Source organism: Myodes glareolus, chromosome 4, assembly GCF_982192425.1.
Source record: "Myodes glareolus chromosome 4, mMyoGla1.1, whole genome shotgun sequence".
NCBI classification, from domain to species: domain Eukaryota; kingdom Metazoa; phylum Chordata; class Mammalia; order Rodentia; family Cricetidae; genus Myodes; species Myodes glareolus.
The window spans coordinates 46,203,420-46,220,548 of NC_142029.1; the positions used below are offsets into that span (position 1 = coordinate 46,203,420).

At 41.9% G+C, this 17,129-nt stretch overlaps 1 protein-coding gene across 6 annotated transcripts in view; it reads left to right on the top strand.

Moving 5' to 3' along the window:
- Positions 1–2,950: 2,950 nt before the first annotated feature.
- The window catches only part of Cyb5r4 (cytochrome b5 reductase 4), a 67,429-nt gene continuing 53,250 nt past the window's right edge, over positions 2,951–17,129 (top strand). For 4 of the 6 annotated variants that reach the window (XM_085689489.2, XM_085689492.2, XM_085689491.2 and 1 more), the window contains exons 1-2: positions 2,951–3,355; positions 14,371–14,524. In XM_085689489.2, the coding sequence (XP_085545615.2) occupies positions 2,966–3,355; positions 14,371–14,524 (544 nt within the window). In that variant the 5' untranslated portion in view covers positions 2,951–2,965. Of the gene's footprint in view, positions 3,356–9,608; positions 9,822–14,370; positions 14,525–17,129 lie in introns of those variants that run through there. The other 2 variants (XM_048435797.3, XM_048435795.3) reach the window with 2 other exon arrangements.

Sequence of the window (17,129 nt, forward strand, 5' to 3'; positions counted from 1 at the left end):
TTTCTCTCTTGAGATCAATGTGTCATCTCATAGCTTAAGTGTTTAGGGGTGATGTGTGTCGCTTTAGGTACACAATTTTACTGTGTCTCCCTGTTAAACATAACTGGCAATGGTCCAGAGATACCAAGCTACATCAGCTTGCCTCCAAGAGCCAAGAAGCTTAAAAGCCAGTCTTCCATTAGACAAAACAGGGTGCATACAGGATGACTGGGAAGTTCATCCCTGCTGCACTAAGCTTGTGAAATTTTGAAATTATTCCTTACTACCATATTGACCAGTCTATCCTGACTGATTGAAAAACTAGTATCAAATGTGTTATCGTTTTTCTCCTCTCCGAGTCATTTTAAAAACTGAAACATGGAAGTATCTTTTCTGCTCTGGTGTCAGGGTCTGGAGCTAGCCCGGACTCTAAATTATTTCTCTTGACCAGACCCCAACATAAACTCTGTCTCTGGACCGGGGTGGAGGAGACAGAAATAAAGACACAAATCATATGGTTTCATCGGGAGGGAGATTTTTAGTGGTCTCTCATGAAGTCCTGAGTTTACATCCTGAAAAAATTCCTCCTGTTTAGTCTTCATACCAAAGCTTAACTTAGGGGAAATACATTAGCATTCTTTCTCCTAGGTAACCAGGTGAATGGCTTTTCCTCAGGTCCACAACTACCAGTGTGCGGTGTATGCTAGCTGTCACGTAGGCTTGAATCAGCATCTCTATCAGGCATCCTCTAAATTATAAAAAAAGGAGCAACAACATCCTGACCTTTTGTTAGGTTCCAACAGCCTGTCTGCAGGGCTACGTGACCACCTCAGGTGGGGCCTGTGGCTTCAGAGCCTGGCTGCCACACCATACAGAAATGTGGGCCCACACTCTGGGCCTGCTGTGGTCTTGTCTTTGCCTGAGCCCACACAACCCACCATTCCACTCCCCTGCTTATCATTTTCCACCAATACTTACAGAACAAAGTCAGAAAGTTGAGCTCCTCATATTAGATTCTCAACAGCCCAAAACTGCCATCCCTTTAGCTGCAACTCTGTGTCAGCAATACCTCACCCTTTCTCCTCTTACCCAGTTACCACACACAGAGACAATAACATTCTTCAACTGATCCTTCTAGAAATCCCCACTTAGGTTTCATTTACTCTAAGCAGATTTTCCTTATTGTACCTAAAAGACACACTGAGTCCTCCTGACCTTGATTTCTAAACATAAAATGTCCTTTAGCAATTAAATATGTTCTTTTAAAAAACATTGATTTTTGCAGCCACTGTAATGACCATAGATTACAAGCTTCCTAAGTAATGAGAGAACACTTAAGTCATCAGATGTAAATATATATATATATTACTTAACACATTGCAGATGCATTAAAGATATTTATGCGACTGGTCCCTTCATCACGTAGGCCACATCTGTAAGGTCATTATATTTATATTATATTTATTTATGTAGTGTGTGTGTATGTATGTGTGTGTGTGTGTTGGTGTAGAAGCAATGGATTTTCATGCCATTGCTGTGTTTTGTAGAAGGACAAGTGGGAATCAGTTTTATCCTTCTACCATGCGGGCTCTGGGGGTCAAATTCAGGTTGTCAGGTCTGGCAGCAAGCATCTTAACTTGCCAATAGGCCATAATATTTTTAAATCGTTTTTATTACCTGTGAAGGAAGGACTTATTGTTGTGTGTCAGACACACCGCAAGCATTTAATAAGCTTTGCTACTCTAGCCATTGAGTCCAGCAGTAGGCATCTGTCTTCACTGATAGATTTCGTTACCTGAAGAAACCGTATCTCATTCCCTGGGCAGTTACATCATTGCAACCTCCTAGGTAATAATTAAACTGATTCTTTTCTTATGAAGTAACCAAGTGAATAGAAGTGGTCTTATAGCTTACATCGAGGTTTTTAATCTGCAGTATTTGAGGAAATTCAGTTCCATTATTTAAAATGTTTTGGAAGGAAATTGTAACATTTACATATCATATTTGCTTTGAAACAGAACTTTTTTTTTTTTTTTGCCAGCGTTAATGAATCTACAGATCAAGGACGGGTAACTCCCAAGAACTAGTACAGGAAGAATAAGGGAATTTGTCTCGTATCATGACCTTCCAAGATCCATGATCATCTACATCTTCCCCAAACTCCGAAAGGCTTGTCTAACTATCTACTGATACAATACCAATTGATGGCAGAAGTGGAGAGAGAATACATTCAGGCTTCCTGGAGGAGAGATATGAGGAGAGTTTGGGAGAAAGTCATGAGAATGGGGGAAGGCACTGAGACCACACAACTGACTCTGCCCTTCTTGCCTGTAACGATCAGGTTTTCACAATTTATCTCTTGCTGCCAAACAGTTTCTGTCCTCTTCAAATAAGCAGATTTTGGACAAAACTTATTAATATAGTTTTTTTAAAATATATTTATTATTGATCTATATTTCCATACACAGAGATACTTTGGTTTGTGTGTGTGTGTCTCTCTCTGTGTGTGTCTCTGTTGTGCCAGAGGGCTTGAAAAAAATAAAGACTATTCTTGTTTTTTCTTACTCCATATCCAGTTTTTAGAACACAGGCTGCTTCAGAGCCAGCTACATTTGCTGAAGGCCAGAGGGCCAAGCCAAGGGGCAATTATCAGCCGTCGGCATTTTTGCAGAAATACACAAAACGTGTAGAATCACTTAATTCTATCCCCTCCTATCCTCTTCACATGGAAATTGGCTGCTCGGGCACATGCTGTTTTTCTCCCAGGCCTTGGGTCAGGGGGGCTATTAACACTCGCTCCTGCAGCCGGTTCTCGGGCCATTTGGGATGTGCACGCGTTCACACCAGCGCACGGCCCGCGGCGCCTTCACGCGCTGCCGTTTTGTTTATGCGGAGCGAGGGCCGCCGGGGTGCGAAGGTCTGCAAGCACAGCGGGCCGCGAGGGCTAGATAAAGCCCGGCTGCGACACGGGAGCGACCGCGCTGCCATGGACACGGCGGAGAGCGCCGAGCGCGCGCACAGCCCAGCGCTCCCACCCCCGCGCAGTCTCTGCCCGCCACCAGCGCAGCCCGGGTACCTATCAGCCGGGATCCACCCTCTCCACCCTCTCTCCGTGCCCGCGGGCCGCGGAGCCAGAGGACCGCCTGGCCCCGGCTCATCCCCACGCACCCTCCACCTAAGCCCTCGCCCTGTGCCCGCTGCCCTTGCCCTTGCCCAGTGTCCGTGCTCGGTCCTAGTTGTGTCCTGTGGCCGGGCTCACAGTCTTTTCGCGCGCGGTTTGCGTTTGCCGTTCTGCAGGTCTGAGGGCTTCTGGAGACCTTGGCTTCGAACCCCCGGAGAGGAAGAGGAGCGGGAGCAGCCCCGTGCTGCAGACGCGGTGAGTGACAGACAGCATGACCTGCAGCGGTTCAGGCTGCAGAGCCTCCCCACCCCCACCCCCACGCCGGGCCTGGGCACTAAGGCCCCTGGTGACCTGCGCTGTGCCTGCCCCAGGTCCTGTAGGTATGAAGGCAGGCTGGGAAATTCTCTGCAGTGATGTAGCTAGCCAGTTGCAGCTGAAGAGCTGGTTTGAGGAGAGACCCAGGGACATGGTCCCTACCTGAACCAGAGACTGGGTGGCACACAACTTCCCAGTTTCTACAGAGATGCATGGTGACTGCCTTTATTCCTTCCCTCCCTAGTTGTCCAGTGGTCCTGGAGTGAGGGAAGCCTCGGGGAAGCTTTCTCAATACCAACACCCTGTCAGGTGAGTCACAGGACTTACTTAAGGTCTTCAACTCCCCCTCTAGGGAGGACATTAGGGGCATCACCGCGCAACCTGGTTCAGTAGCCGGTTCTGCAGTTTTTCTTTCTTGGAAAATTTGCCGTCAGTTACTCTGTGTTCCCATTCTGAGGATGCTGTTACTCACAGAATGGGAAATTGTCTGATTTTTCACATAAAAGGACTGTCAATTGGTGCGTGGTGAGTAAATGCTAAAAGAACTGGCTACAAGACAGAAAGCAGATTGGTTAGAAAAGTGAACGGACGCGGCTGGATACGGAGTTCAGTGGTAGGATGCTTACCTGCCGTGAAGGAGGCTTTGGGTTATAAGAAGGGAGATACCCTGTGCTGGAGAAGTTGTTTTGAATTTTTATTTTGCTTTATTATGTTTAAGTCAGTGTGAAACTGGCTTCACGGCATACAGAGTGTATGTATTACTTTCTTAGAAACCAGGAGGAAGAATGGGGTGGACCGTTTACAGGATTGTAGCTGATAAGCTTGATCCTTAAGAGAAACTGAAAGTGAAAGGAACGTTGGACAGATTACCAATGACCAGGCTAAAAGGGGTCAAAGGTGACCCAAGGCTGGTCCAGTTGTTTACTGTATTTGTTTGTTTTTACTGTTTTTTTTTGTTTGTTTCATCTTTTGCCACACAAAGTCAGCCATTCTATAAGATTCCTTGTAGGTTTTTAGCTTTTGTTTGAGACAAAATGTTTACAATTGTGTGGTTTTCTCTGGACTGTTAAAGGAAGGCCTGTGTACCTGTGTTAAAGGCCTGGCCTGTGACGACGTGTTATATGTGGTGTACAGTAGTTGTACTATGTGTTGATTAACTACATATGCTAAAAGTAACAGAGGGACACAGGGAAAGCCAGTGACAAGTGTTGGAATAGAGTTTACTGTGGTCAGATTTTTTTTTTTAAGGTTTTATTTTTTTGTGTCTGATTATTCTGCCTGCATGTATGTATGTGAACCATGTGTATGCCTGGTGCCCACAGAGGTCAGGCAAGGGAGTAGGTTCTCCTGGAACTGGAGTTACAGGTGGTTTTAGGTTGCTATGTGAGTGCTGGGACCTCAACCCAGGTCCTCCAGAAGAACACTTAGTGCTCTTAACCACCAAGTCATCCCTCCAACTTAACTCTGGTCAATTTCGAAGTGAGTTCAGAGTACTAAATACTAAATACATAATTGTAGAAGGGTTGGAGAAAGCTCACAAAGGGTGGATTATAAATTAGTTATGGTTACTACACTGAGTCTCCAAGAGTCAGATAAGGGGACTCTTGGATCAAAAGAAATAACATAGAAAACGAGAGACAGGATCTTGGGACAGCATGGCTCCTGCTGAAGCTCCAAGACCAGGGATTTGGGTGTAGCTGTAGTGGTGGCAGTAAGGTAGTGAAAGGTCAGAACCTATGCATTTCCATGTGGAGTTGTGCCCAGATCCCGTGGACTTCACTATGGAGGAGGTGTTGATGGTTATCGATTTTAGCCAGAAGAATGGTATAATCAGACTGATGCTTCAGGAAAATCATTAAGGGACCAGAATAACAACTTAAAACATCCGACGTGAAATTGGAAATAGTTACAAGTCAGAAATGAAGAAGAACCTTTCTAAGTCGTCAGAAACGGAATTGGAACTTGTGGAGATGTAGGAGGTACTTAGGTGACAGAGCTGGGCTTTATAATGCACTGGGAAGGTAGGTGAAGGACAGCTAAACAGTCAGAATGCCTCCCAAATTTGTGACTGCTGCCCAGGTGAGTGCTGTTTTATGATGATGCAGATGTGGGGAATGAGAGACAAGTCTGAAATAGATTTGTTGTATTGCATGTGCTTTAGGCATCTAAATAGCGCAATTAGGGAGAGAGACACATACATGTCAGGAGCCAGCCTGAAAACCTTCCCTGCCAACACAGGGGTGAGATGTATGCTGAATGAGGTCATGAAAGGGGGTGAGGTCATCCTAAAGAAGTGCAGAGGGAAAAGCTGGTCATTTTCAGAGAAGGTATAGGAAAAGAGCAGACTCCACCTAGCATATGGAGTAGAGGAAGGCTACGAAACTGATAGAAAAATCAGAACAGGGAGAACTCAAAAAAGGATGGCATCCCTGGAAGAACTGTCCACAGAGTCTGACCAGAGTATGATGATACCACCTGACCATTTTGGATGGGGAGGGTTAGCAATTCCAGTTGCATATTAGAACATATATTGGTATATTGTAAACAACTCTTTGCTGAAAAAGTTAATTATAGTTTTTTATTAATTTTTATTAATCTCCATCTTGACTAATATTGTTTGTCTTATACTTTTTATTCAGTGGTCCATTCTTTGAGGGTAGGGTTCATAATTTATTCCATTTTAGATTGGTGGATTATGTTGGCACAAGAGCTTGCTACTACATTTATTGAATGTATAAATGCTACTTGTTTAAGCATCTGGATTGTAAACTTTTTTGTGCCTAATGTGGGACATGAACCCATGGCCCTGAGATTAAGAGTCTCATGCAAGCTCAGTGCACAGAGCTTGGTACTCTTATTTGCAGGATTATGGGTTCGAGCCCGCATTAGCCACCATTGTGTAAACAGACTGCACTTTCATTTCCTAGCAACCCAGGCCCAAATAATCGCACAGAAACTATATTAATTAATAGTGGTCAAATTTTTAAAATTCTGAGGTTATGATGCTTACTTGCAAATTAATTGTATAGAACCTATATAACTCTCAATACATTGATATAGCGTTTCCAGATTCGGTTGGATGGGAGAGAAGAGGGATTGGGAATAAAGACTGGTGTTGGAGCAGTCTTTCCACCTAGCTAGTTGTGGAGGCATAGACAAGCTTTTAAAACTACTTTTCATGTACATTTTTGATCGAGTGTACTGGCTATATATATAACAAAGAGCTAGAGCTATACCCAGAGGTTTTCTGCTGGACAGTGGGTGATTGCTGCCTGTCCAGGGTTCAAGCACTGTGCCCTCCCAGTAAAGCCGGCTGTCGCCCACATCCACTGAAGTAGTGGTGGAATGTTTCTGCCTTCTAAAGAAATTTAGAAAATGGAAGTCTAACCTTCTACATTTTGTAAGAATAAACATATATAACTCATGAAGTAAGGTAAGCATTGATCTTCTGCTTTAGAGGTGACAGCCAATTTTAAATCTAACCTATAGCTTGATAGAGATGTAAAATAACCAAGCATTTATTTGTACTCTGGCAAGCAGACTTGATGAATACCGTGGCAGTAGCAGTTTTAAACCCTGCACCTCAAGGCTGTCGCTAAAATGTGTAAACAAATTGTTTAGCATAGAGAGCTTATGGTGATTGATCATTCCGTGGCTATCAGGAATGCAAAACATAAGGATGGTGTGTCGTCTGCTTCTTTCAGACTGCTCTGGCCCAAGTCCAAGTGTTACGATTACTTATATCAAGAAGCAGAGACTCTCCTGAAAAATTTCCCAGTTCAAGCTACGATTTCGTTTTATGAAGATTCTGATAGTGAAAATGAAATTGAGGGGCTAGCCTGTGAAAATTAAGCTAATTGGTTACTTCTGATGACAATTGAGCTGGGTAGGATTTGAATTTTGTGTATAAATTTGTATCATAAACTTTTAAAAGTTATTTATTTGTATATAAATTGTTAATAAAACTATTTTATAATCACTAAGTGTTTCAGCTTTTCTTTGTCCCACTACTAGAATTAAATGTTGGGATTTAAGCTAGGCATCACGGGGCTCTGGGACCTGCAAAGGATACTTTTGGTCTCTTTATTAAATTGCAAATTTATCCTTAGTTACGATTTTTCAAAGAACAATAGTATTTGTTTGCTTTTTGAAGACTGGCTCTTGTAATGTCTGCTGTTTGCTATTGATCTCAATTGGATGTTGTAGTTACAGATGATGTAATCTTGGTAGTTAGTGAAGAAAATTGCATTCTGCGATGAGTGTCACATATATTAGTATATGTTTGCTAGCTGATGGTGGAAATGCTTCAATTAATTACCTATAATTGAGAAAGGAAAGCAATCTTATGTCTCTTAATTTTTAAGGACTGTAATGAAGCAGTGAATGGTATGACTCCCACTCTAATCCTCTCCTTTTGTCCTTGATCTGGCGTTCAGTACTTACTGAAGGACTGCGGGATTCCTACAATTAAAACAAGATGTTTAAATTGTAATTATTTGTATGGAGTACAAAAAAGTTCAGAACATGAAAGTGTGTTTTCTTGCCTTAGGTAAAGCTAAGATTTTGCAGACATGAACTTTAACGTTATCAATTTTCCCTTTGCTCTAGTTGCCTGCTCACAAAATTCTCATATAAATATTTTCTTATGGGAAGCAAAATAAATTCTCAGTGGATTTTCTTACACAGCCATCACATAAGAAAACTTACCCCATAATTTAATGAAGCAAAAAATGGGCAAGTTTCATGGTTAAGGTGACATATAAACTATAATCATGATGTATTTTTAGTTCATATATAATCATCAAATTAACAGTTCAACTGCAAGTAAACATTTTTATTAACCTATAATTTGAGCTACTTGTGAGGATGAGGCAGGGAAGGTACAAGCTCGATGCTTGCCTGGCAATATTTCAAAAATATTTTTCTGCAATATTCGAGAATAAAAATGGGTAAGGTGGAGATGAGAGATAATTAGCCAGCTAAGAAGTACCTCTTTCTTGAATGACTAAGCACATTCACAGAACTTCTCTTATAATATTAAAACATTATCACAACTTTGACTGCCAGGAACTCTGGAGACTGCATAAATGAAATAAATAATGTGTCCAGAGTCAGGGAAAAAAGTAGTACCCAGCAACGAATGGGTAGCGTTATTCAAAATTGTTCATTGGGAAAATGTTCTCTTTCTGTTGGATTCTACTCTCTGGATCTGTATATTCTACCAGATATATGTAAAAGAAGGCTCAAGACATCACCAGCCCAGACCCACAACATTAGATGCTTCCCTTGTTAACTAATTAGGATAGTATAAGGTGCCCTGTCTTTTGTTAGATACCTATTACTAATCACATAGGCAGTGTAGTTTAGATTTGGCCATTTATTTCTACAGAAACCCAAGCCCATGCAGTTAGATAAATATTCCTTTAAGAAACTAAAAGCCTTACCCTCTCTGAGGAGCAGATAGCGGTGGGGTGCGGGGAAGGCAGAGGGAGCAGGTGCAGAGGAGGGAAGGGGTGTTAGTATGTGAAAGATAAAAAACAAACACAGAAACTCACACAAATCATTAAGTATAAGGACGACACCAAAACCAAATCACTCCATTTAAGGGCGAACTCCGTGCAGATTTCAGGGAAGATGAAAAGCTATGGGAGAAGGAAGAATGTGTGAGTGTGTGATGGTGCGGGAGACTGGAAACGTCCTTTACTCGTTTTCCAGAGAATGCAGAAAGGTGAAGTTTTCTCCTTAACGCACAGCAGAGGCTGCTTGCTTTAGGCTTCTTAGCTCATGAAGTTGTGAGGTCCTCTTTCCTAGAGCTTAGTGTTTCGCAGGAGAAAAACATTCAGTAATCTGAAAGTTTTTAGAGTATTATTTTCTTCTATATTTAAACAGTCTGATGGTGTTGTTTGTCAAGGGACAGGCGCTGGTGTTCTGGGTGATCAGGAATCTACGGGAAATTACTGTCGGACTCGATCAGCACCAGGGCCTGGGAACAGCTTCACTCACTAATCTTCCTGCAGAAAGCTGTCATTTCCCTGTGGTGCTGAAATTTTGGACCAGCGATAACTGAGCATGCGCTTCTGCTGCACACACCCCCCCCCCCGCTACACCCCCCCATCGCTTACTCTTTCCCTCTGACTCCGCCCCCACCCCGCCTCCCGTGAGCGTGCTACGTCATGGCGCGCCTGACCCCTGGCGACCCCGGAAGTGGGTCGGGGGCTTGGCCTCTGCCCGGCCGCGGAGCCGGAGCAGGCGGTGGTGGCTGCTGGGGGTCCCGCCAGACGATCCTGTCTGGTGGCGGAACCCGGACGCGGCCCGAGTCGCGGGGCCCAGGATGCTGAACGTCCCTTCCCAGGCTTTCCCGGCCCCGGGATCCCAGCAGCGCGTCGCCTCCCAGGGGCGCAGCAAGGTAAGCGGGGACGCCGTTGCCTACTGGCTCTGAGACTGTTCCTGCTGCTGAAGCTGGCACCCTGGTTCCGGCGTGGTTGCTTCCCTCCCTCAAGCTGCCTTCTCCAGTCTTTTGTTTTTTACTGTCAGGACAGGGTTGAGCAGTAGCGGCCAGAGAGACTTAACCGCAAGACAGGTGACTAGGGAAGACTGGGGTCTGCAAACCTCCCATCCGATTTACCGCCACCTCTCCAAGTCCTGCTCCTCTATGCATGTGACAGCCAAACTATCCCAGCACTGCCTCTTCTAGGAGCACTCTTGGCTGACTTTGAATTTGATATCATGCTCTTGAATATTTGTTGAATATGGTTACTGTGAGCAGTAGGTGGAATACGGATATATATTTACAAAATTCAATAAAAAAATGTGCCCCGTGTTCACTGCAAGGCGAATGCTATTTGCTTATGTTATATTGGTACTTCCTTATACTGTGACCACATCTTGGTGTTTTCTTTTGGGACTTCTGCCTTCTTGGGTACTTGATTGCTGTTTTGAGTTTTGCTTTATATGACTTTGGTTCCTTCGCTGAACGTTCCTATTTTTCTCCACTTAGACCTGAAGTTCTGACTGTAGATCAGAAAATGAATTGAGGTTTACATTTGTTTTTCAGAAGTCTGTGAACACAGCTTTAATCATACATAGTATTTAGATGTTTTATGTGCTCACCAATGGCCATGTATGTCTTGAGTATTTTTCCTATGTGTATTGAATCTTCGTAGTTACTCAATAGAGTGGGGGCTTTTACTATCTCCATTCCGAATAAAAAGTAGGTTCGCGAAGGGCTGATATTAGTCATGTAGGCTCGTAATGTGATTATAACCTTCCTTCATTGCTGTGTGTGCATCTGTTCACCATTCTCCTGCTGCTCTCCTCAAGCTACATGCTTGAAATGCGTAGTCAAAAGCTACCCTTTGCAGAGTGAGAAAATCAGTTTCTGCTTTTCTCCATTAAAAGTGTTATATCTTCAGCAGTCATTTAAAGGAGAAAACTTCTAAGCCAAGACCAGAAGTTACATAGATGTGAGAAGTGAGTTTTGTTGTCCCAGAAGAGGACAAAGTAAGTTTTTTTGTGTGTAATTTAATGGGAACCCAGGCTGGATTTGTTATGAAATGAGACAGTCTTGAACCTGTGAGAATGAAATGAAGGCTGCAGAGCTGGAACACAGCTGGAGAGGTTGTTGGTTGTAGCTGTTTAAGCCAGAGGCTGTGAAGTAGGAGGGAGATGCCTTTCCAAGATCCACCACTTGACCTCATTCCCTTCTTGCTCAGGTGTACATAGGATTGACAGTAAGTACCAGTTTTTGTTGTTATTATTGTTTTAGCCATAGGATTGTGTGAGATATATTTTGTGGCACAGCATTGACAAGTCCCCCAACAAATATTACTTACCATGAGCCTTTTGTTCAAATCTCACAGATTAGAATCTTACCTGGAGGTGGATTCATCATGTAATAGCTGTTCTTATTTCTCCTAGCAATTTTCTCAATCAGTATTGATTGAGAAACTATGTGATGGTTTGATTGAGCAATATCCCCCATAGGCTAAGGCATTTGAACATGTGGTCTCCTCCTGGTAATGCTGTTTGGGGAACATTATGGAACCTTGGAGTTTGGCTTTGTTGGAAACAGTATGTCCCTTGGGGCAGGCTTTGAAGGTGTATAATCTACCACAGTTCCAGTTTGTTGTCTCTGGTCCATTCCTGTGTAAGGTCCCGCTCTGGCTTCCAGCTGCTATGCCTCCCCTGCGATATGAATTCCCTTTCTTGAAGCATAAGTCAAAATAAACTCTTTCTCCCATGAGCTGATTTTAGTCACAGCAGCAAAAAGTAACTGATAAAGTACAGTGTGGTGAAGATGTGGTCTCTGATTACAAGGAACTTAGTCTCGGGGCAGTACAGATAAGTAAACAGATAATTATAGTTCATATTTCAGTAGGGTGCTATCACCAAGAAGGGGTTGGAGTCAGATTGGAGAAAATACTGTGAGCAAGTGCCTGATACCACTAGGGTAATCTTTTCCCATTTGGCCAAAGCATTTGATGGAAAGAGCTGAGGCTGAAACACATAATGCAAACCATAACCAGCGGTGAAGGGTGTGACCCACAGTCGAGGGATTTGTAGACATAACTGTAAGGAACCACTGTAGAAGAGACACTCATGATTTGCTTTGCATTTTCAAAAGATTAACTGCCCTAGGGATTACAGAATGGAGAGCCCAGTGATTTTTTTTTTTTCTGGGCTAGGAATTGTTTTTTTCCCTCTTCATTCTGTAGTTGGAATTGAAAAGTCAGAAGAACTTCATCAATGGCCAGAATGAGAGTGTGGAATGAGATGATGGAATGTACCCCAGAGATACTGACCTATATACTTTGGGGGTAAATGAATGCTTAAAATAGATATGACTGGGAGGTTGAGTTATACAAGCTTCTTTGGGTGTGCATGCTTCTGCGGTACCATTCTCCTGGTACTTTGTAATGAGGTAGTTGGACAGATGTAGAGTGGCCCTATTCAATATGGATTATTCCACTAGACTATCATAATTAAAATGCTGGTGTACCTTTGTGTTAATACACTTTGTGTCATTGTAAGAGAATATCTGAGAATGGAGAAAGGGCAGATTTATTTGTTAGAAAGGGAGGGTAAAGAAGCGCCTGTCCTGTCACGGCCTTTTTGCTTTGTTGGATGTGGTGAAGGGCATCATGGGACAATAAACAACACAAAAGAATGTGTAACTTTAAACCCATTCATAATTAATGTAAGGCCTCATAATCTAAACATCTCCCAGTGGGCCCCGCCTTGGAGACTATTACATGTGTTTTTGGGAGGAGCACATTCGGATCAATTCTTTACCTTAAAACCTTGAAAGTGTATTTCGTCAATGAAAACAGAACTCAGAGTATTCTGTTACTAAATCCTGTAGATGGGGTTGGTAGACAATTCCTGCAGAGGGTTCATTATTCAATGCCCATGTTTTCTGTTACCCCAGCCAACAGCATGAGTCCTCTTATCCTGTGTCTAAGGTGCATGTACTGCCCGCCCCCAAGTCACTCAGGAGCCATCTTTTCTGTTACCAGAGTTGAAAATAAAAGTCCTTGTGTTTAAATCTCCATTAGTTTACTTAGTAATGGCCCAAGTGCTGGAGTAGCAATACGGGAAATTCTCTTGTGCCAAAGAAAAGCCATGAAATGCTTCCTATAAGTGGAAATGTGAACGTTCTTAGTAAGAAAAAAATTATCCACAGTTAAAACAATTTTCCATGAATTGTGAATGAAAAAAGAAAATGAATGAGTTTTTTAAAAAAGTATTGCTAGGGTGTTTGGTGTTGCCATTGGTTTCAGGAAATCTTTGAGGCAGAATTAGCTAATCTTGGTTAGAGCTCATCCCACGGGAGAAAGCTGTGGTGGCTAGTCTCTAAACACACTGTCTACATTGACACAAGACCAGAAGGTGACTTTGCCAATTCCCGTATCCGCGACACTGAGGTCCTTGACATCGCTGCCCTGTGCTCATATCAATGACGTATTCATTATAACTTCCTCCCTGCCCCCTGCCCCCTGCCCTCTGCCCCCTGCCCACACCCTCTGCACCGTGCTAGCCTTTCTCAGTGCTGATAAGCTTTACCAGTGTGTTTGCAGAAGACGTTGCACACTCATTTCTGATGTTTTGTGTATATTAATAACTCAGAAAAGGTCCACTTTAGCCAATCATTAGTGTATCTTCTATCAAGTTTCTTGATTGTTAAGGTCACAAATTTTGGTTCAAATTGGCAACAGTAACATAATTAGTAACAGGTGGGACCTGGACATTTCAGCTTTCTAACTTTAGATTCAGTACCGTTATGAGGAAAATTTTTGAGAGAATTTCTAAGTCCTTTCTCATAGCCAGGCATCCCCTAAATAATATTTTGTTTAAAATTCTAGGCATCTGAATTTCCTGAACATCTTGATCTAGATGGAAGGACCCCTCTCTCCTGTAATAATAATAATAATAATAATAATAATAATAATAATAATAATAAATTACCTAAAAGTAAAAAAGGTCAAAGAAAATAAAAGAGAGATTAAATTAAAAAAAGAAAATAAAAAAGAAAGAAAGAGCCAGATGTGGCGTCTTTCCTTTGTAGTCCTGGTACACAGGAGGTTTGATGGCCACCAGGTTGTAGTCAGCCTGAGCCGCTACAAGGCAGGACCTTCCCTGTTGAAAACAACAAATAAAGTAGAACAAATTTGACATTCCTCACACACAAGTGATGAGAAGATTTGTAGAATTGTTGGGCTTCAGTTTTATCTTTTCATTCATTTATATTTTAATAATATATATTTAGATTTTTTGAGGTGGGATCTTGTTGTGTAGTCCAGGATAGCCTCAGCCTAGCCATGTTTCCATCTCAGCATCTCAGGATTTCATTTTAAAGGAGAATAAAAGGGCTGACAAAGCCTGAAAGCAAGTCAAAGGTGGCGGAAAGGGAAGCAGCCAACTTGAAACTGAATGTAATTTCTGTTTTCCACTCTTAGGTACCCTTAAAACAAGGCAGAAGTCTTATGGACTGGATTCGACTGACCAAAAGTGGAAAAGACTTAACCGGACTGAAAGGCAGGCTAATCGAGGTAACTGAGGAAGAGCTTAAGACACACAACAAGAAAGACGACTGTTGGATATGCATAAGAGGTGGGTGGTGCTTAGTCAACTCTTCAGAAACTTGCTGGTTTTCCACTGTTAATGCACACAGCCCGAGTCAGGATTTGTTTCAAACCTTGGCAACAAATTGCCTCACTGGACCATAGATAATGTCGTTCTCAGTTTGCACAGTATTCTTCCTTATAACCTTTTACATTTTGATGCAGAAAATAGGGCTGGAATAGAAATCTTTCTTTAGCATCCCTATTGCATTCCCTTTGAAAGGAAGCACAAGTTTGCCAAATAATTTACCACCAAGGCAATACAATTAAAATGTTCAGTGACACCCAGTATGTGGAATAATTGCCCACCCTAGAGCCTTGTGGTCTCTGAGAATCTAAAAAAAACCCGTGTGTGTGTTGTATGCACGTGTGCATATTTGTGTGTTGTATGCACGTGTGCATATTTGTGTGTCTGTATGCACTTGCTGGTGCACGTGCATAGTTGTGAGCACGCTGTTCCATGTGTGTCTGTGGAGACCAGAGTGTCTCAAAGCATAAGGAGGAGACAGCTGAAGTCAGCCTCTGGCTTCCACACAGATGTGCACACTCCCACACTAACAGCTACATACAACACACGTACACGAAGAACCAGTTCATTGGGACTGTCATATTAATGTGTGGTAACAGAGCTTCGCTATTGTTGGAACCAGATAAACAGTTGTAGACACAGTAATGAAAGTGGTCGTGCAGTTTCTTTATTGAACACAAGGTGGCAGAGTCGTCACATTCTTTAGACTAAGGCTTAGAGACACTCTCTGTAGCTGAAAAATGGTGAGTTACACCATGTTTTTACCTTGTGAATGTATCTTTTTCCATCATGTTTTAGGGCCCACATAATTAACAATGGTAAAAATTCCAAGTAAGTGAAAATTCTGTTCTATATATAATGGCTTATACTTGCTACATAGATGATCTACATTAAATATATTTATTGAATGAATATAATCTAGAACTTTAATAATTTGATTGAATGTTAAAACCAAAAATTAGTTTTGAATGTTTACTTTGATTTTGTTTGTTTGGTTTTTTTTGTTTTTCAAGACAGGGTTTCTGGAACTAGCTCTTGTAGACAGGGCTGGCTTCGAACTCACAGAGATTCTCCTGCCTCTGCCTCCCAAGTGATGGGGATTAAAGGCGTGCGCCACCACCACCCAGCTGAATCTTTATTTTTACTTACCTGTGTGTCAGACTTTTTTGGGATCTTGAAATCCCCCAAATCTTTTAACAGTTTTTGAGACTATTAAATGACTTTTGCTTGCCTGATGTCTCTAACATTACTATTAACTAGAATTAAGAAAAGTAAGGAATATTTAAAATAATTTAATAAAGGTAATAACCCTACTATATGTTGTAAATAGCGCCTATGTTTATGAAAATAGCTTTTATAAAAGAAAAATAGAGAAGGACATCAATTTCTTTTTTGGTAAATATCTCTATTGTATAGTTTAATAGATGACAGCTCTTATATACTGTGGTGTTACTGTCTCCAGTCTTATATTACATGTCTGTTTAGCTTCTAGAAAACCTCACATTTATGAAAGGACAAGAATTTTAAATAAACATAATATTTTAGTTTGAGGGAAATTTTTCACCTTGGACCACCAGAAGTGTCTTTCCCGAGCTTGCTCTGTAGTCGCAGTACAAGACTCTGTGACTCTGTGACTTATAAAGAGAAGAAAGAAGAAATGTGGCCCAAAGTGTGGTGAAAGCATTAATTCTGTATGGTGAGCCACTGCGGTTCACATGCATAATTACCTGACCTGAGACACTGGCACCTTCATCTGGGAGATGATGGATAGGCCTAGGTGTCACTTGGGGCTAACGTGGTGCTGTCTGTAGTCACTGTCACATAGATGAGTGTGAGGTTGCAGTGGCGTGCGCTGCCGTCCTGTATTTAGTCATCTGAGAGAGTGTGGCCGGATGGAGGTTCTGAAGGTTGTAAAGGCTTTTCCTGTCTCTGGAGAGTTGGAGATAGCACTGAAAATCAAGCTCTCCAAAACTGAAACATTCAAAATTGCCATTGAGAAGGTTAAAAACAGAATTGGTCACAGTACTTGGTAAATATTTTTATTGAATGAATATATTCTAGAACTTTAATATTTGTTTGAATATGAAAGCTGAAATTTAGTTTTTAAAATGTTTCCTTTTATCTATCTGAGTGCTGTCAGACTTTTTGGTCTTGAAACCCTTCATTCTTCAAATGGCCAAGCATAGAAAGCTGTGTATGAACATTTTTTGTCTTTAAAAAATACCCAAGATAAACAACTTTTTAAAAAAGTTTTTTTTAGCCAACATTTTCAAAGGTTTCAGTCACGGTCATTTAGCTGTGAGGCTTTGAGGCCTGTGCCAAGATGTAACATGATGCTGAGAATATGTAGCAGAGGAAACTGCTTACTTTATAGAGGTAGAAAGACAGACAGGAGGGTTGGATCTTTCTTAAGCTACTAGGCTCACCCAACTGAAAGGATGTATGCTACACACCAATACCACATGACCCCATTACATTTCCTCCTAGATGAGTGTGTCTAAGATTAGTGAAACCATGTACATCCATACAGTTCATACATGAATACAACCTGAATGCCCATCTAATG